The sequence below is a fragment of the Hippocampus guttulatus genome, chromosome 1 (genome assembly GCF_054856545.1).
Source record: "Hippocampus guttulatus isolate MCC_2025c chromosome 1, RoL_Hgut_1.0, whole genome shotgun sequence".
In the NCBI taxonomy this organism is placed as follows: domain Eukaryota; kingdom Metazoa; phylum Chordata; class Actinopteri; order Syngnathiformes; family Syngnathidae; genus Hippocampus; species Hippocampus guttulatus.
In genome coordinates, this window is record NC_141261.1 from 26,207,068 (window position 1) to 26,227,110 (window position 20,043).

Here is a 20,043-nt window from a genome sequence, read left to right on the forward strand (position 1 = left end):
GGTGGCTCAGGCGTCAGGTTACGACACCTCCCGAAGACCTCCCTGTTGAGGTGTTCGGGCATGGGGGCCCCAGGGACCACCCAGAGAAACTACTTCTCCCGGTTAGCCTGGGAGCACTTCAGCATCCTCACGGAGTGCCTGGGCAGAGTGAAGTCTGTGCTTCCCTGCTTAAGCTGCTGCCCACGCAAACCAAACATGATAGTGGTACTTAATTTGGACAGTCACATACTGTATATTTTTTTCAGGTGGTAACACATAACGTCAACGCAGCACCGAAGTGGACGTCATTCTAGTTGTGAACATTGGCTGCAGCAGTGATCTCAGTCGCTTGAAAAATTCGACTTCCGCCCCATCTGGCGGATGTGGCGTCACGGGTACGCAGCCACACTGTTTACAAATGCGGAGTCCTGAGACGCAGCTGCAAGTTCACGTCGTAAAAATCCATCAACTTGCCCTGCGCGTGAATGAGTGTCTTGAAACGAGCGGAGCTTGTTGGAACGCGTGATGGCGGATCCTGCCGTGGCATCAGGAGCTTCGCTGGCTGCTGGCGGGGTGAGAAAGACTCCAACGCGGCCGACAGACGAGCGAACGAGCGAGCTTACAGGCTAAGCTAACCTTCGACGTACATGCAACATATTTGGCTTCATGAAGCACTCGCGTTTAATCGCCATTTACTGTAAAGTTGTGCTCAATTAAATTGCCATTTTTGACTTGACCCTTTGAAGAATTGTCCAAGTAAATTTGTCAAATGGGCATTTTTTTCCCCTCTGTGTGGTCTGTTATCATCACATATTAAAACCAATTAGCGCGCTATGTCATGGAATTAGCCACGACGTTCGAATAAGAAACCTTTGTATTCCTGAACCATCTTTAAAGTTCGACTCAAGTTACACTTACTCTGAACTGCTTATTTTCGAGTAACGGTGTATATGGAGCTCGCCGTTGTTCATATCCTTTGCAATTTTAATTTTGTTGTTTGGATTTTACATGAATGCCGTTCAAAAATGCGACCTTGGTGTCACGTATTTCCTTCTGCGTGGTATGTCACGTCATCGCTTTGAATACAAAATAAATAACAAATCTTATGTGGGGGAACTGTCACACTTGGTTTGATGCAAGACATCGAAGTGATAAGAAGAACCAAAGGCAGCCCTGAAAGTGTTCGGCGGCTATACTTTGTGGTATATTTACTGTTTGAAAAATACTCATTTTGGAGGAACATTTTCAAATGAAGACGTCAGTTACTTGCAATTTTGAATGTATTTGCTTTGCCTTCCCAGCGTGCAGTTGGCAATAAAGCCGCTAGCAGCCCAGTGGAGAACTTCCATCTGGCTCGACGGCGGACCCTGCAGGTGGTGGTCAGCGCCCTCCTGACAGAGTGTGGCTTCGACTGTGCAGAAAAAGCAGCAGTAGAAACGCTCACCGAGATGATGCAAAGTTGTACGTCCCCATCGGAAACCCCAAAAGTCATTCCACTACATCTTGTTCATTTGTTATTAGAAATGTTCCAACGAAGAACAGACCTTTTTGTTTGCAGGATAAATAACATGCACACACACATATTTTTTTTTGCTTTCCCCCAGATATAACAGAAATTGGTCGCTGTGCCAAGTCGTATTGTGAACACACAGCCAGAAGCGTCCCAACTCTCTCGGACACTGTGGTGACACTTATTGAAATGGGTGAGTCGCGTGACGCGTATTGCTCATTCACATAGGGAAAGGCAAACCTTAAATTCTGTGGGCTGTGTTTGTTTGCCTTCAGGATTCAATGTTGAGACACTGCCCGTTTACGCCAAACGCTCCCAGAGGATGGTCATCACTGCACGTGAGAAGCCTTGTTGTCATCTGTAGATTTGAACAGCTTGAGTGAAAATGTGCCGCATGTGTTGACTTTCAGCTCCAGTCACCAACCATCCAATGACTCCCAAAGCGCTGTCGGCCGGACAAAAGCGCACTCACCCGCCTCACATCCCCAGCCACTATCCAGAGTTCCCCGACCCACACACCTACATCAAAACTCCCGTGAGTCAAAAGTCACATTCTCAGAAACAATGAAAAAACACATTTCTTAGCTAATTTATTGGCACTGTTTTATTGAAGTTGTGCCACTGAAATAAATGACAGGCAGTTATACTATTGCACAATTTTTTTTCTATTAAAAATTGGTGAGGGGGGAAACAATGGACTACAATTGGAATTTGTGTTCTTCTGAAAAACAATTATTTGAAGGCCACATCACCTCGCCCTACCGTAAAGTCCAAAAAGTTGCAGTAATGCATGCAGTGTCTGTGACCTTGAGCCGCCCTCCATTGATATTACCGGCCCGCGTTGTCCTCTGTGCAGACATTTCGGGAGCCTGTGTCGGACTACCAAGTGGTCCGCGAGAAAGCGGCGACTCAGAGGCGGGACGTGGAGCGAGCGCTCACGCGCTTCATGGCCAAGACCAGCAAAACTCAGAGCCTCTTCAAAGACGACATCACCTCCTTCCCCCGTAAGTCACCGCATGGCGTCGCGCCGGCTTAACTGCGGCTGAAAATCGGTTCTTGATTTGCAATTTGCATGCTCGCCTGTTTGCATGCTAGCTCCTCCCACTAGGGAGGGTGAAACATTTTATTGAATTTATGGTATAGCATGGTAATTTAAGATGTGGGGGGGGGGGGGGGTTTGTATTCCACATTAGAAGGAATGGTATTCACATGGAAAGTTATTCAAGAAAATATAAACATTTTGTTTAGTCATTAGCAGACGTCAATGAACGTAAACCAATTAAAAATCAAGATGTTTCAACTGTTTTATGTGTTAGTAGAACGTGATCCAGTTTGGAATATTTTCCAATTAAGTTGGGAAACATCATACAATGATTTGCAAATCATATTCAACTTCTATTTAATTGAATTTCCTACAAAGACAAGATCTGGAAATAATAATTTGTAACTGAATTTTATGCCTGCAACACATTCCAAAAAATGCTCGCACAGGTGGCAAAAAAGCCTGAGAGTGTTGAGGAATGCTCATCAAACACAGGTTAGTGGCAAGGCCAGCTATTGATTGGAGCATCCTTCATTGTCATATTTGTTAAAATGCGGGTTCCCACGAATCCTGAAAGAGTCTGAAAAGACATTGAATCAATTAATCTAAAAACAAGTCCTTCATTGACATTAAAATGTCTTAAGTCAACCTTTCAAAAGTCTTCAGAAATGCAAACGTGACAAGTCAGATTTTCTGGTTGTAAATTGGCATTCATTGACATGCTAAAAAAACCCCCAAACAAACAACCCCAATGACCATTTGTAGCATTGCGCAATCGAAACAACAAAACTGTGATTGACAAGGTACGCACGCCTTGGATTAACTGATGGCGTAAAGAGCAACTTGTGGGTGGTGATGGCGGCATGAACGCATACGGCGCTCGGGACGTTTGCAGTGAAGAGACCCGTAATGCGTTAGCCAAGTCTCGGTCTCTGACAGTGTCATATTTTGTGTCACGGCCAGTGATCGCGGCACAGCCGAGCGCCATCCCCTACCTCGGCGCCCTCCTGCCCTCCGAACTGGAGCTGCAGACGCTGGAGGAAACAGACTCGTCGGAGCAAGACGACCAGACGGACGGCGAGAACGCCGCCGGGAACATCATGAGCGTAAGATGCCTCCAGGAATGGAGAAATTGTTCAAATCAAGACACCCTTTTTGCAACTTAGCAATTGCGAATTGAAGCTTGGGAGGCCAAATCTCTCCCAAAAGATCAAATAATAAAAGCAGATATTTGCAAATGTCAAATTTTTAAAATACATAAAAGATCATCAGTCTCAACTACAGAAATCTGACACTAACTGTTGAGAGGCCAAAATTCTGAGGAATTTGACAATTTAAACAAAGTTAATCTAAGTGATTCCTCAATTATCAAAATAGTTGTCAATGTATTTAATAATGGATTAATAGATAAATTGTTGCACTTAGGTCTAAAGCGAGTGATTATCTTGCTATGTGGATGTCCCACTGAAAATTGGGTATTCGGATTAAATAAATAAATCTTTGCTTGGTCATAAAAACATATTTCCACTTAAAGAATGGCCAGCTGGGTTTCATTTTTAGATAATTAACATGTTTTTCTTAAAAATAAACAGTGCTTCATAGCACACGATAAGACGGACCTCTGTGCACTCAAACTTCCCTGCAAGTTAACTGGAAGGTCAGAGTTTGCAAGTCGGAAAAAAGGACCAACTTCAATGTGACATCACTCAATGAAATTAAGGAAATGATGAAAAACGTTTGCTGGAGGTTAAAATGTGTTGTCATGAACCACAATGTGAATCAGCCATTTTTGTTGTTGACTTTTCGTCTCGAACGTTTTAAAGTCCGAGAGGGATAACTCAGATTTACCACCTTCTTCGAATGCAGCAATAGCATGAACACTTGTTGCTGCGGTTAGCTTGACCACTTCTTCCTGACAGTGTACACGTAAAGAAATAGGCAGGTAATCGGGGTAAAAAAAAAAAATGCTGAAAGCGTTTTTTTTTTTTTAACTGAGGTACTCGAATTACTCGAGGACCCGATTTTGCTCAAGTTGCACTTTGATTCCAGACACAGCGGAACCACAATTTACGTGTGCGTCAACCAACAAGTTTGTGTGTCGACTTTCCTTTTTCAGCCGTCTTGGGGGGCGCTATCGCTTCATTCGAAATCTCCATAGCCTCACTTCAGTCTCTCCTGTGTTTTATTTGGTATTGTAAAATATATTTAGATATAATTTTTTCAGCCCCTTTATGTACAAGTCAACCCCCCCCCCCCCCCACCTTCTTTAGCCCCAGAAGAGAAAACCTCCTGGTGCTGTGCCTGTTTCAGAAACAGCCCAAAAAAAAAAAGCGAATAGGTGACTTTTTCAACAAAAAACTAGGGATAAGTTCCACAGGCAAATAATTGTGGACTGTAAATATTCAAGAATGACTGTTGATCGCTTTGGGTTCGACGCAAATTAAAGTGCTCAAGTTGTTCTTTAGTTGGGGAAAGGGCAAAGTACGTACAAATAAACCTTTGAATTTTTTATGATCCACGCGCTTGTACTCGCATGCTCTTGAGGCTTTTCCCAAGCGCGAAACGTGCATGCTTGCGTGGACGTGTATGAGCGTCCTTGTTCTTCAAATTGGTCACAGATGAGCGGAAACCGCAGCAGCTGAATGCCTTACTGTGTTCCTCTCGAATAAATGTTGAGATATGACCGTGGCTCTCGTATTTTACAAACGTCTGCATATGGTCAAGAATTTCTTGAGCTGCAGTGCGAAAGGCTGCAGGAACTTCAAGCTATCAAGGGCTAGACATTCAAATTTAACAGGGAACTCAGCCCCCAAATTTTCTTGACACTAATTTGTTCTCTGCACCTCCACAAGCCTGAACACGGCATTCTGATCAATACTGTATTGTGTTTTTGGAATATGACTTGAGCAGGAAAATCCACCCGTTTTTGTCTATCTCAGGCGGTGGCCCTTTTGCCACTTATTGGCGACTGAAAATGACATCATAGATGCTCATGGCTCAGGAAACGCCCACTCGTGGCTCAACGTCAGAAAACTGGTGAGCCGTGATTGGGCGTTACCTGAGGCCTGAGCAACTGTGAGGTCAATTTCGGTTGTCAGAAAGTGGCAAAATGCCCCCACACAGATGGATAAAAATGGGTGGATTTTGCTGCTGAACTCATAATTCCACAAACACAATCTTAATCAGAATGCCGCGCTGAGACTAGACGACCCGCGTAGAACATAATGTAAAGAAACTTTTTGAGCAGTACTGTGCAATCTGAGACTAAAAATGAACTGTCCCTAAATTGTGCTGATTGGGCAGGATGACGCGGCGGTGGACAAAGAGAACGCCCTGCTTCCTCCAGGCGGCGTCATTCCGTCCAACAAAAGCAGTGAGGACAACGTGATCGACAACCCGTACCTGAGACCCGTCAAGAAGCCCAAAGTGAGGAGGAAGAAATGAGCCACCCTTTGGACTTTTTCTCCCTGTTGCCATGGAAACCTGGAATCTTCAACTCAACAGAACTTTGTGTTTGATTCCATCGGTCTTTTTTTCTTCAGTTCTAGGAGCACTTGTTTCAAAGCATCGTTTTGTCATTTTGTGTTACACAGCAGGTATTTTGTGAATAAAGAAATGTTTGTTCTGTTTAATTACTTAATTTTGAATTTGAACTCAGGACTGGTGCCGCTGTGGTTTTTTTTTTTTAACCTGTGTCCAATTCACATTTTTATTGGTCGCAAACCAGTGTTCGCGCCATCAATGACTTTGTCTTCTCAATTAAAAGCACAACTGACAGGAAACTTGAAGTTTGCGCAGCGAGTAGCCTGAAAAAAATGTCAACAGTCTTGGGGGTTCTGTAGTGACGAAAGAAGTTAGACTTCATCGTCGTCGCTGTTGCGTCTTTTATCCTGGAGTTGCAAAGCCAACATGTTGCAATTCTCTATTTGTCTATTTTATATAAAACATATTCCTGGAATTCAAATGGAGTTTTATTTGATGCACCTTCCATCACTTGTCCGGTGGGCATAGCACAGCTCAAATTAAGAAAAAAAAAAGAAGTAACGATACATAAGATGACTTGTGAAGTCATGTCAAAGTGGAGTCTGTTAAATTGTTGCATAGAAAACCTTGGAAGATTGATTGTTGTCCTAGCAACCAGGCCCACTTTGAAAGTCTTCTGGCTAACTTTCGTTGCTTTTCAGGCAATCATGACACACAAACTTGATTTAAAATGGACATTTTATTTTGGATTGCATCAGTCGGCAAAAGCAACACGTTCCAAGTTGAACAGCACAGACACGTTGCAGTTTAAGGCACTTTTGAAGGCTTCCTTTTTGGAAATAAATAATATAAGAGAGCAGTTGTGGCATTTGCACGATTTGAACGTAAAGGAATGATGCAGGATAAGTCGACTTCTGTACAACACTTCATATACACTTTAAAAATCAAAACGGCATGTTAAATTAAGCTGGAAAAAAAAATCACAGGTCTGAAATCTTCTAAGCATCAAACACGCATTCTGCTGCAAAAAGGCATTCCATCTCTGGCAACAGTCGCAAAACTGAACACACAAAATCAACTCAACCAATCAGATATAAAAGGGGGGCTGAACCTGATGGTTTTGGCACTTTGGGAAGAACAGTGTCTTAAAAAGCATCTCATCAAATAGTGTACGGAGTGCCCTTATTCACTCCGACTGAGGCACGGAAATGGACGGCCCCTTGGGATCGTCGAATCGGTCCATCGTGTTGAGCTGCATTATCATGTGCAGCCCATACACGAAGATGGCCAGCAGAAGCAGCGATGTCAGCAACCCCATCCAAATTCCTGGCGTGAAGAAGCCGGCGCAGTCGCTGGCGTAGGAGAATTCTGTTCTGTTGGCCAAGCCGAAGCCCTGAATCTGCAAAGTTGAAGGAAATCTGTCAAGTGAGTCGATGACGACTCAGCGACGGAAAGCTGAAGCTCAACTGAAATGCTTTGGAATGAGTTGAATTGTTGACGTAGGAATGCGGTCAGGAAATGTGTCAAAAGATATTTGATGTGAAACATTTTATCGTGGGAATTGGGTGACTGTGATCAATATTTCTGTCGTGGTCCCGGATTTCGATTTGTTCCAGGAATGTGGAAAGGGGGGGTCATTGTGTAAAGGAGGTTTTAATTTGGGAATTCATTTGTCAAAGTCCCCTCCGTGAGCCGTCACCTTACCGTGGTGGAGGGGTTTGTGTGTCCCAATGATCCTAGGAGCTAAGTTGTCTGGGGCTTTATGCCCCTGGCAGGGTCACCCATGGCAAACAGGTTCGAGGTGAGGGACCAGACAAAGCATGGCTCAAAGACCCCTTATGATGAGTAAAGTTAATGGATCTCAGTTTCCCTTGCCCGGACGCGGGTCACCGGGGCCCCCCTCTGGAGCCAGGCCTGGAGGTGGGGCTCGTTGGCGAGCGCCTGGTGGCCGGGCCTACACCCATGGGGCCCGGCCGGGCTTAGCCCGAAGAGACAACGTGGGTCCCCCTTCTCATGGGCTCACCACCCATGGGAGGGGCCAAAGGGGTCGGGTGCAATGTGAGCTGGGCAGCAGCCAATGGCGGGGACCCTGGCGGTCTGATCCTTGGCTGCAGAAGCTAGCTCTAGGGACGTGGAATGTCACCTCTCTGGTAGGGAAGGAGCCCGAGGTGGTGTGCGAGGTAGAGAAGTTCCGACTGGATATAGTCGGACTTGCCTCCACACATAGCCTGGGTTCTGGTACCAGTTCTCTCGAGAGGGGTTGGACTCTCTTCCACTCTGGAGTTGCTCACGGTGAGAGGCGCAGAGCAGGTGTGGGCATACTCATTGCCCCCCGGCTCAGTGCCTGTACATTGGGGTTCACACCGGTAGACCTCCGCCTTCAGGTGGGGCGACGGGTCCTGACCGTTGTTTGTGCATATGCACCAAATAGCAGCTCAGCGTACCCACCCTTTTTGGAGTCCTTGGAGGGTGTGCTGGAGAGTACTCCTGCTGGGGACTCCCTTGTTCTGCTGGGGGACTTCAATGCTTACGTGGGCAATGACCGTGAGACCTGGAAGGGCGTGATTGGGAGGAACGGCCCCCCCCCGATCTGAACTCGAGTGGTGTTTTGTTATTGGACTTCTGTGTTCGTCACGGATTGTCCATAACGAACACCTTGTTCAAACATAAGGGTGTCCATATGTGCACTTGGCACCAGGACACCCTAGGCCGCAGTTCGATGATTGACTTTGTGGTTGTATCATCGGATTTGCGGCCGCATGTTTTGGACACTCGGGTGAAGAGAGGGGCGGAGCTGTCAACTGATCACCACCTCGTGGTGAGTAGGCTCCGATGGTGGGGGAAGATGCCGGTCCATCCTGGCAGACCCAAACGTATTGTGAGGGTTTGTTGGGAGCGTCTGGCGGAGTCCCCTGTCAGAAAGAGTTTCAACTCCCACCTCCGGCAGAGCTTTACCCATGTCCCGGGGGAGGCGGGGGACATTGAGTCCGAGTGGACCATGTTCCGGGCCTCTATTGTTGAGGCGGCCAATCTGAGTTGTGGCCGTAAGGTGGTTGGTGCCTATCGTGGCGGCAACCCCCGTACTCGCTGGTGGACACCAGCAGTAAGGGATGCCGTCAAGCTGAAGAAGGAGTCCTATCTGGCCTTTATGGCCTGTGGGACCCCAGAGGCAGCTGACGGGTATCGACTGGCTAAGCGGAACGCAGCTTCAGTGGTCGCCGAGGCAAAAACCCGGGCGTGGGAAGAGTTCGGTGAGGCCATGGAAGCCGACTTCCGGACGGCTTCGAGGAAATTCTGGTCCACCATCTGACGTCTCAGGAAGGGGAAGCAGTGCACCACTAACACTGTGTACAGTGGGGATGGGGCGCTGCTGACTTCGACTCGGGACGTTGTGAACCGGTGGGCAGAGTACTTCGAAGACCTCCTCAACTCCACCAACACGCCTTCCTCTGAGGAAGCAGAGTCTGAGGATCCTGAGGTGGGCTCCCCTATCTCTGTGGTTGAAGTCACTGATGTGGTTAAAAAGCTCCTCGGTGGCAATGCCCCAGGGGTGGATGAGATCCGCCCGGAGTTCCTCAAGGCTCTGGATGCTGTGGGGCTATCCTGGTTGACACGCCTCTGCAGCATCGCGTGGTCATTGGGGAGAGTGCCTCTGGATTGGCAGACCGGGGTGGTGGTCCCTCTTTTTAAAAAGGGGGACCGGAGGGTGTGTTCCAACTACAGAGGGATCACACTCCTGAGCCCCCCTGGTAAGGTCTATTCAGGGGTGCTGGAGAGAAGGGTCCGTCGGGAAGTCGAGCCTCAGATTGTGGAGGAGCAGTGTGGTTTTCGTCCTGGCCGTGGAACTGTGGACCAGCTCTACACCCTTAGCAGGGTCCTCAAGGGTACGTGGGAACTTGCCCAAACAGTCTACATGTGTTTTGTGGACTTGGAGAAGGCATTTGACCGTGTCCCTCGGGGGGTTCTGTGGGGGGTGCTTCGGGAGTATGGGGTACCGAGCCCCCTGATACGGGCTGTTCGGTCCCTATACTGCCGATGTCAGAGTTTGGTTCGCATTGCCAGCAATAAGTCGGAATCGTTTCCAGTGAGGGTTGGACTCCGCCAAGGCTGCCCTTTGTCGCCGATTCTGTTCATCACTTTTATGGACAGAATTTCTCCGCGCAGCCGAAGCGTTGCGGGGGTCCGTTTTGGGGGCCTCAGTATTGTATCTCTGCTTTTTGCAGATGATGTGGTACTGTTGGCTCCTTCAAGCAGGACTCTCCAACTCTCACTGGAGCGTTTCGCAGCCGAGTGTGAAGCGGTTGGGATGAGGATCAGCACCTCCAAATCTGAAACCATGGTCCTCAGTCGGAAAAGGGTGGAGTGCCCTCTCCGGGTCGGGGAGGAGATCTTGCCCCAAGTGGAGGAGTTTAAGTATCTTGGGGTCTTGTTCACGAGTGAGGGCAGGAGGGAGCGAGAGATCGACAGGCGGATCGGTGCAGCGTCTGCTGTGATGCGGACGTTGTATCGGTCTGTCGTGGTAAAGAAGGAGCTGAGCGAAAGGGCGAAGCTCTCAATTTACCGGTCGATCTATGTCCCAACCCTCATCTATGGTCACGAGCTGTGGGTCGTGACCGAAAGAACGAGATCCCGGATACAAGCGGCCGAAATGAGTTTTCTCCGCAGGGTGTCCGGGCTCTCCCTTAGAGATAAGGTGAGAAGCTCGGTCATCCGGGAGGGGCTCAGAGTAGAGCCGCTTCTCCTCCACATCGAGAGGAGCCAGATGAGGTGGCTTGGGCATCTAATTAGGATGCCTCCTGGACGCCTCCCTGGTGAGGTGTTCCGGGCATGTCCCACTGGTAGGAGACCCCGAGGACGACCCAGGACACGCTGGAGAGACTATGTCACCCAGCTGGCAGGGGAACGCCTCGGGATCCGCCAGGAAGAGCTCGAAGAAGTGGCTAGGGAGAGGGAAGTCTGGGCTTCCCTCCTAAAGCTGCTGCCCCCGCGACCCGACCCCGGATAAGCGGTCGAAAATGGATGGATGGATGGATTTGTCAAAGTTTGGGGTGCGTGACAGATAGCTCCTCGGGCTACTGAATGAGCTCAAGTCGGAAGTTGGAACGTTTTGAACCGGTCAAGAACAGGCTATAAATTACAAAAATCTCAAGTCAGAAGAATTAATTACCAATCAATTAAAAAACAATTCTATTTGGAATATGAACAAAGTAACAAAACAATTTTAACAAAAGGTGAAGCTCTCGATTTACGTTCCCACCCTCACCTAGTCACGAGCTATGGGTTGTGACAAATAGAACGAGATCCCGGATACAAGCGGCAGAAATGAGTTTCCTCCGCAGGGTGTCTGGGCTCTCCCTTCAAGATAAGGTGAGAAGCTCGGTCCCCCAGGACGAGCTGGAAGAAGTGGCTGGGGATAGTAAGGTCTGGGCTTTCCCGATAAAGCAATGGCCCCCGCGACCCAACCCCAGAAAGTGGTAGAAATGGATGGAAAATAGTGCACTGAATGCCCTAAAATGTTAACCAAATAATGCTTTTGTTTGTAGATGTGGACGCTGCTGAGCATGCGCGGAACTGACCTGGAAGTCGATGAAATTGAGCCTCCAGTCGGCCACACTTTGCTCGGTGGAGTTCAGCACAAGCAGAGCGTCGCGGAAGCTGCGGAGCGCGCCGCAGTGGAAGGAATACTCGGCGGGCGCAGAGATGGCGTGGCTCCCCAGGAAGGACGCCATCGAACCATTGGACTGCAGCTGCACCCAGTCCAGGGTGAACCAGTTTCTGGCCGACACCGGATAGAAGCGCTGACTCATGGCAAAGCTGCGAAGGCAACGTGATGAATGACGGTGAAATTGTCAACGTCATCATCAGTGAATCGAACCGTGTGCCCAACGGCGGGCCAGAAATCCAATCATCTCATAATGTATTATGCAAGTACATTATTATACATTATATTATTTTTATTTATTTGTGGTGCTTACAAATTTGATTTTTTTTCTGTGACGATGCTTGGAACTCAAAACACATTAAAGTTAAGGAACACATGCCTGTGAGTATTTTTATCTGTCTTCATGTGTTGCTACATCATTTGTGCTCAGGTATATGTTGCTTCTAAAACTGCAAATGACAAGAACAAATCCGTGTAGCTGGAAACTAAGTCGTTTAGTTGCTTTTGTGGTCCACAAAAAACATTATGGGGTGTGCTAAATACGGACAGACCAATTTACACTGGTCAACATAATTTTCCAATTTGATTTTTTAAAATAAAAGATGCAAGTTTCTCGGTTAATTTTCTTCACAATAATATCAATCATTATACTAATATATAATTAATCATGATATTTATCCTTTATTCATATTTATGAATCAAGGATTAGGTTTGGCAACAGGTGGATTAGGTGTCTTTTTTTCCCAGAAACTTCATTACATTAATTATAGCAAAATTATGTATGGTGTTATAAGTCAAATTTAAAAAAAAACTACAAATGAAAGGATCTCCAAAACCTGATGGGCTAGGAAAAAAAAAGTAAAGACAAATTTTAAATCAGTGCCAAAAATACATTTAAGGACATGTCTTTCAATGTATTTTTTAAATCCATCTCTGATTAAAATTTGCTGTTGAGTGTTACCAGCTGGGCCAAAAGCGAGCATTTTGACACATATCAGAAGCCGACTTTTGTTCAAGATCAAACAGCTGGTAACAGATTTAAAATAGGTTTAATGCTGAGTAATCCTGGCACTTCACTTTTTGTTCGAACCTGACAACAACAAAAAACATTTTAACATGTTGTAAATCTGGGTGGCACAGTGTTCGACTGGTTAGCACGTCCGCCTCACAGTGCAGAGGTCCGGGATTCGAATGCAGTGGCACAAAGTGTCATGGTCGATGTAGTTCACAATGCCATCCCCAGCTGAAGCGGGCACAAAGTCATGTTTTTGGATGTAGATATGTCACTTTTAATATCATAACATGACAACAGTGTCGTGGGAAATTTAATATCGCAATACTGCCGTTACTGTAACATTCCTAATCGCCGGTTTCAGATTTTGAGTTTGACACTTCCTTACCTTAGGTTGAAGCCTGATGGGTAGCTGAGCACAAGCCTGAAAAAAAAAACAAAAGGTAGACATTTAAGGGACCCAACATCTGCAGTTCAACGCACGCAGTCCAAAAAGCGCCTCTCACAGTGAGTTGGTGGCGTTGCACATGGAGCCCTCCAAGGAGGGCGTCTCAGCAGCAAGGTCGGTCCACTTGGCGGTGGGCGAGAGGCTGACACTGAGGTTCTGCGCCCACATCATGATGCAAGGGCCGCCTGACACGTTGAGCATGATGGGGGGTTTGATGTCGGGGATGACGGCTTGAAGCAGCGAACGACCGATAGCGGGCTGCTTCGCCACCACCGAGGGTGAGGAAATCCCCTGGAAGATGTCAAAGCCGGCTGAAATGAAGGCTGCTGGCGGCGTGTGTTCAACGTTGCGTTGTGTGTTAATCGTAGCTCACTTGCGATGGCTGGGCTCCTGTGTACATCGCAGTGTAAGGCACCTTTTGGTCATCCATCGTCCTCACAACCTTGGCAATCATTGCATCTGAAAAGAGACCATGGAGTCATTGTCCAGGGAACATGAGACGGTATTTGTCCGTTTTTCATCGCGCTCGTCCTCATCGGGGTCACGGCTGAGTTTGTGCCGATGGCAGTTGACTCCCCACCGTTCAAAAGCCATGTCTGATTTTCCCTGGTTCGTTTTCAAGATGTATTATTACTATCCTTTCTTTTATTATTTTTATTTCATGAACAGAGAGATGCCAAGAATTTTGCCCACATGTGCATGCTTCGGGTGGGTCAGTGTCCATCTGCATTGTAAAGTGCGAGCAATCCAATGAGCTCTGAAGCATTTGCCTGAATATGAGCAAATGATATTCCAAATTCATTCTTCTGCTTTTGTCAGCACTCACATCATCAAGAAATGAAAACTGGCGGCTATTCCATGCCCACCTGGCCATGAAGCAGATGAGCAGCCAACTGTCTCATTACTTTTGCTCTCTTCAAAAGTGGGAGGCCTTTCTGTATACGCCAAACGCTGTCATTTTTGCATGGGTATTGGGTGGATTTAGATGTGAAGACCCTCAAATTGAAATTAAAAGTCTGCATTTATGTTGTAGCTTTCATTTATAATCCATTGTTGGGGTGTTTACAGCCAAAAAAACTATTTTGGGGGAAATAACGTTGCTAAAATAATTCTAGGGTATAACCAATTGATATCAAACAGAAGATCAATCTTACCATTGTCACGAAGCACTTCCTGGCAAGGCTTCAACGGGCTACACAGCAAAAACAAATACATTCCGAATGTTAAGGTTCACATTGTTACAAATGAAAACTGCTTTTTATTGGATGCCGCTTGACCTTATGCAATAAGGCAGATTGATGATGAGCAGATTGCTGACAGATGCGTCCACGTCCATATGTGACAAGGTGTCCGCATCCACCAGCGCGGGCGACACACCCAGCAGCTCCTCCAGCAGAGCCGCCGTGGAGGCGGAGGGTGACCACGCCACAGCGGGAAATGTCACTGAAGATATCGATGACCGCAAAAGCGCCTGGACACGAAGCGCCGAGTCACGACCTGACGAGCGATGCCGTGTCTGAAGACAAACACGAGTGGAGAACTTACCTCCAGATTTGGAAAGACGCCATCCTGCTTGTTTCCAAACACGCCGGCAAACACCGTGAAGTCATCTTTGCTCAGCTGCACACAAACAAAAAGATATCACATACGGAGGGATCAGATTTGAGCCTGTGGATTATTTTCGGTCCATTCATGCGGGAAATGCCTTAACTAGTGTTGCTGAAACGTGCAATCAAGAGTGACAAAATATCTCCACAGAGGCTATGCTCACACTGCAGCTCAATTCCGTTTTTCCCCTATATGTGACAAGTTTTCTTTTCATGCATTGTGAGCAGTACAATTTCGATGTTTTCAAATCCAAACCGGGCCTCTTTCATGTGTGGATATAAATCGGATTATGTATGCAATACGTCTGCATTATGAGCGCTCATCCACAGTCATCCAATCTATGTGTGATCTAAAGCCAAACATTAGCTCCATGCGGGAGGGGTAGAACACTCGGATACTGACAATCGTCCGTGAATCTGCAGTTGGTTAGAGTAACAGTGTTAACTTTATATCTGACTTTAATTTAATCACACCTGGAACATGAAGCAAAAAGTGGACGTTTGTGCTGATTGTAGTCGTTTATCCATGCAGACAGTTCATTTTGTACACGCAGCAACGACGTGGCCTCATCTTTAGTAGACGTCTCCATGAAACGAGGAGCGTCACCCCCCATCCCCAAAATATTTCTGCCTCCTGCTGCCTTGCTACACTGTTGATATAAGATGAGAAAATGAGCCCCTACACACGGACCATGTTTACTTCTGTAAACCCTGTGTCACTTGATGTATTTATTTATTTATTTATTTTTTACTGTGCATGTCGCTCGACGTCGCGCTTTGTGCGCCAGCGTGTCACCACAGATGTGTTCCCTTTACATGAAGAGGTGCGTTTGGTTTTGTAACATGAACAAGTAGATAAAAAGGTCATATTGGCCTGCAGTGTGAATATAGCCAAATACTTTTGGTGGGGGGGTTAGAAAACGCCTAACTTCACTTTCTGCTGCTGAGGGTAGCCCAACCACTTCTTAGGTTTACGGGAACAGTAAGTGCCAGGTAACGTTGAATAGCTTTTTTTCTTCATTTAAAAAAAAAAAAAAACTAAATAAATAAAAATCCAAACTGCAGTTCATGTTCGTCTCGCCCTTTTTGTTTGATGTTGATTTACATTTGTTTGACGATCTTAAACATGAAAGTGGGGAAACTACACAAAATGGTAATTTGAGAAGAGTGCAAATACGTTTCATTACAGTGTGAATAATCTCCTGTCTCACTAAGTCCGAAGTCATTGTACACGAGCTGTTGGAAAGGATCAAAAGAAATGCCTTAAAAATAGTTGAATCATTTGGAAAGGCAGCGCCAAAGAGGAAATGAGGCTCCAGCTCAACGTCACACTACAGTGAGAACAATGTACTGTGGTGTCACATGACTCCACTGCTCGCCATCTCCTCTCATCTAACATGTCGCGTCACTGACCTTTTCTTGCAGGAAGAGCAGCACGGTGTGGGCGCCGGAGCCAAAGGCCGAGCCCAGGTAGGAAGCCAGCTGCTCGTTGGACGTGATGTGGCCCGCTGAAAGCGAAGCCGCAGGTGGCAAACTGACGGAGAGCAAAACAGAGACATCGTACAGTCATCAATATGCAGAAACGATGGGAGGGGGACAGCAAAGAAGCAGCCATGACGGGGGTTGAAACTTTCAGGGAATTGCAAAAGTGGCAACTTGCAGTGGGACTGGAAAGGAAGGACGCTGTTTTGAATGAGTTGAGATGGGGGTCCGAGTAATATTAAACTAAACAGGCATGTTTTTGTTCTTTAATGAAAGAATACATTGCTCAAAAGAATAACTAAAACTCAAAAGTATGACCAACAGATAATCATGTCGAAATGGCAGGCTTTTGAATTGCATCATCCTGCGTACGACTTAACGAAATGCTGATGAACTAAATCCAGACTCTATGCTTGAATATGACACCTTTCCATTCAAACTTCCAATTTGGAACAACTTCCCCATCTTTACTTCACATGGAAATCAAATAAAAACTGCGTGAATTTACTGGAATCCAAATCCCAGCCCTTTGCAACCCTTGTTATGACATAAGGAAGGGCCTGCTATATATTTAATATACACATTTCAGCAGGTCACGACACCACTGGGCCATTTCATTCCATTTGAAGACAACAGAGGGTCCGAGTTTGTTGATCAATTTCAGTGGATAACAACTCAAACTATTCGAGCGAAAAAGCAATTTCATTACATTCATTTATAAAATGTGTACCGGGCCTGCATCTGTAACGTAACGTGGCTACCCGACACAGTGACGTACTGCCCAGGGCCATCAGGCTGTCGTTAATGTCTGCCCCTGCAATGTGACCATTAGGTGTCGGCAATACAAGAAACACAAGTGCTTACATGAGATTTATTTGCCATCTGACCATTTTTGATGAGCTGACGGCACAGTCATCCATCTGTTTTCTATGATGCTTATTCTCAGAGTCATAGATGAATGTGAGCCCATCCCACATCACTTTGAGCGAAGTTATAATCAGAGTTGATCACCATCTCAGTAAGACAAATGTTGTTCAACTTTCCTTTCGTGTTTGGCAAGCATGTATATTCTAAATAGAAACTCCAAGCCTCAGAAGTGTGAAGCAGATATGCCTCCTGATTATTTTCATAACCAGTGTTCCGATGGAATATTGCAACAGAAAGAAGAATGAGACCGAGTGGCACATCCATCATCCAATGAGGTTTGAATCCAAGCTCTGATTTTCCAGTGACGTGTTTGCATGTTCCTTCCATGCTTGCGAGCGCTTTCTGTGGATACTCCTCCCACATAATAATTAATTGAAGACTCTTACTTGTTCGTAAGTGTGTGAATATGAGTGGGAAGGGTTGTTTTGTCTGTTTCTGCCAGTCTTTTGACAATATCTTGTGATTGGCCGGCGACCAGTCCTTGGTGCGCCCTGCGTCTCACTCAAAGTCAGCAGGGATTGGTTTCAGCTCACGTGTGGCCATATTGAGGATACACACCATAGAAAAAGAAAGGATAGTTGAAGTTTAGGCCAAGTTGCAGAGCATGACCTCGACGAGAGTGTAATTGTTCCCAAAGATTTTTCTATCTTAAAATAAAACGCAGCAAAAATAAATAAAAAGTTAATTGGTAACGATGGCGGTTTTGAGGCTTTTCTTTTTAAAACGATGTTGAAGTTCCTTCATCTGAGGCTCGAGTGATTACACTTGTATTTGAATTGTCGCTTTTAGACGTAATAAGTGGGCAGTTTTGCCCGAGTTCTGTTCGTTTGCTCTTATTCAAAGTTCCAAGAGGAAACATGATTTAGCAACCGGTATTAGCGTTAGCATTAGCAAACTACACGGTGACGTTGATCTTACGGCTAAAAGAGGGGAAAACGTGATATATTACCCGTGCGTGGACCACATCAGAAGCGGCACTTGCGCAGTGGAGCTCACCGTCCCAAACGCGGCCATAAAAAAAATCAGAAAAACCATCGGCCACACTAGTCGGGAGCCTGCTGCCATCTTGACAAGTTGCACCAAAACTTGTTAACACGTGACAACAAACAGCTGACTGTCATGTGACCAAGATGGCGCCCGTTCCTCCTCACGCGCTCTCTGCCGGTCTGTCGATTTGTCTGTCCCCATCTTTGTTTGTCACGTTCTTTCCATCTCTCTCTCTCTCTCTCGCTCTCAGGGGCGTTCAGATGGTGAAGCTAACTGGTTGGTGGCCCTAGACATCCCCCTGAAGGGGCATCCATCCAACGAAAAAATTTCAGGCCCCAGATGAGAGAATATTTTGGATTGGCATCCTGCTGTTATTGGAAAAGTTCCATCTGCACCCCTCCCAGGGTTTTAAACTTTTGTTAGGGTGTCAAATTAGGGGTTTAGAGTAAGGTTCAGGCTTACGAGTAGCATTTTTAATACACGGTTAGGGTTTCAAAGTAGGGTTTTAAACAAGGGTTGTGTTTTTAAATTTGGGTCAGAGTTTCAAAATAAAGTCACAATTTATAACAGTGTAGTGAAATGATTAACATCAGAATGTGTGACCTCAGGTTTGAAAGAAGGGGTCGGATTCCAAAGTAGGGTTTTGAACTAGGTTTGAGGTTTCAAATTAGCATTTCAAACTTGAGTTAGGGTTTCAAAGTAGCGTTTTAAACTAGAGTTAAGGTTTTAAACTTGGGTTAGGGTTTCAAAGTATGATTTTTAAACTAGAGTTCGGGTTTCAAATAAGGGTTTTAAAGTACAGTTAGGGCTTCAAATTAGGGGTTTTAACTCGGGTCAAGATTTCAAATCAGGGGCGTGCAGAGGGCGGGCCAACAGGGCGGTGGCTCCGGGCATCAACCTGTGGGTGCCATTTAAATCGATGAAGGGTCATTTTGAAAAAGCATATTGAAAGGCATCAATCCAAGAAAAAAAGTTGTAAGTTTTAATAACATCACAATATTGCTTAAAAATAAGTAGGAACATTTTTAATTTTCTGAAAATAAAGTCTCAATATCATGATGAAAAAAATCAAGAGGAGGAAAAAACGTGGTTAAAATGATTTTGAAAGTTGCTTTGCATTATTTCAATAATATATATGAAATATTATGAAGGGAAAATTCGATTAAATGGCTGTAAATAAGAAGATTGTTTTGTTTTATTTTACAAGAATTTTTTCCCACAAAAAAAGTTAAATGCCATGTTATATCATAAAACGTGTGTTATAACGTGATACCTTATCGTGTTAAAATTGATCAGGTTCAAACGTGAAAAGTGTCATGTTATAACGTGAAACTTCATCCCTCCACGTCATAATGTTGATATATATATATATATTACAAGTAGCGAGTGCGAGTACTGTACATTACTTTTTGGTTTTGACAACAAAACACGTTGGAGTTGAATTCAATGGATGTGAGACATGCAGGTACACCTGGCGACTGTCCTTGGTGCTACAGTATGTTTCTGTCAGCATATTGGCTTGGATTAAAAGGCGAAATAAATAACACCACCAACAATTGGCCGTAATACACAGTCACACTACAATCCCTGAAAAACTTGAACAATAATGACGAGTTTGTATGCTTTCTCGGTATTTTCTGCGCGGAAAGTGTGTGAAAGCAGCTCACACAGCTGTGGTGGCGGAGGGATACCTAGCCTTCCTCCACATAACGCTGCGTCTCCAACTGGAAAAGAGGGAAATATAAGTAAAATACAGGACGATATTGCTTAAAACGACGTGGTGGTCTTTTCAAACTCTGAGACGAGCTCTGAACACGAGAGTGAACTGAACCGCAGGCGCAGGCGACGTTGGCGTGCCCTTTCCTGTTCGGAGTCCATTGTGAGGAGGGAGGGAACGCACTATT

At 45.7% G+C, this 20,043-nt stretch overlaps 2 protein-coding genes across 2 annotated transcripts; one reads left to right on the forward strand and one right to left on the reverse strand.

Moving 5' to 3' along the window:
• The first annotated feature begins 373 nt into the window (after positions 1-373).
• On the forward strand, positions 374-6,163 carry taf8 (TAF8 RNA polymerase II, TATA box binding protein (TBP)-associated factor). The gene is made up of 8 exons (XM_086122869.1): positions 374-552; positions 1,281-1,440; positions 1,584-1,682; positions 1,765-1,827; positions 1,900-2,024; positions 2,346-2,493; positions 3,495-3,637; positions 5,835-6,163. The coding sequence occupies exons 1-8, from the start codon at positions 505-507 to the stop codon at positions 5,973-5,975; spliced, it is 927 nt and encodes a 308-aa protein (XP_085978995.1). The 5' UTR covers positions 374-504; the 3' UTR covers positions 5,976-6,163.
• Positions 6,164-6,734: 571 nt separating this feature from the next.
• Positions 6,735-18,268, reverse strand: atp6ap1b (ATPase H+ transporting accessory protein 1b). Its single transcript, XM_086122859.1, has 10 exons — positions 18,102-18,268; positions 16,157-16,277; positions 14,682-14,756; positions 14,414-14,607; positions 14,291-14,328; positions 13,510-13,595; positions 13,195-13,427; positions 13,077-13,112; positions 11,591-11,828; positions 6,735-7,413 (listed from the first exon to the last, which is right to left on the reverse strand). Exons 1-10 carry the CDS (start codon positions 18,215-18,217, stop codon positions 7,201-7,203), a joined length of 1,350 nt encoding a protein of 449 aa, XP_085978985.1. The 5' UTR covers positions 18,218-18,268; the 3' UTR covers positions 6,735-7,200.
• Between the last annotated feature and the right edge of the window lie 1,775 nt (positions 18,269-20,043).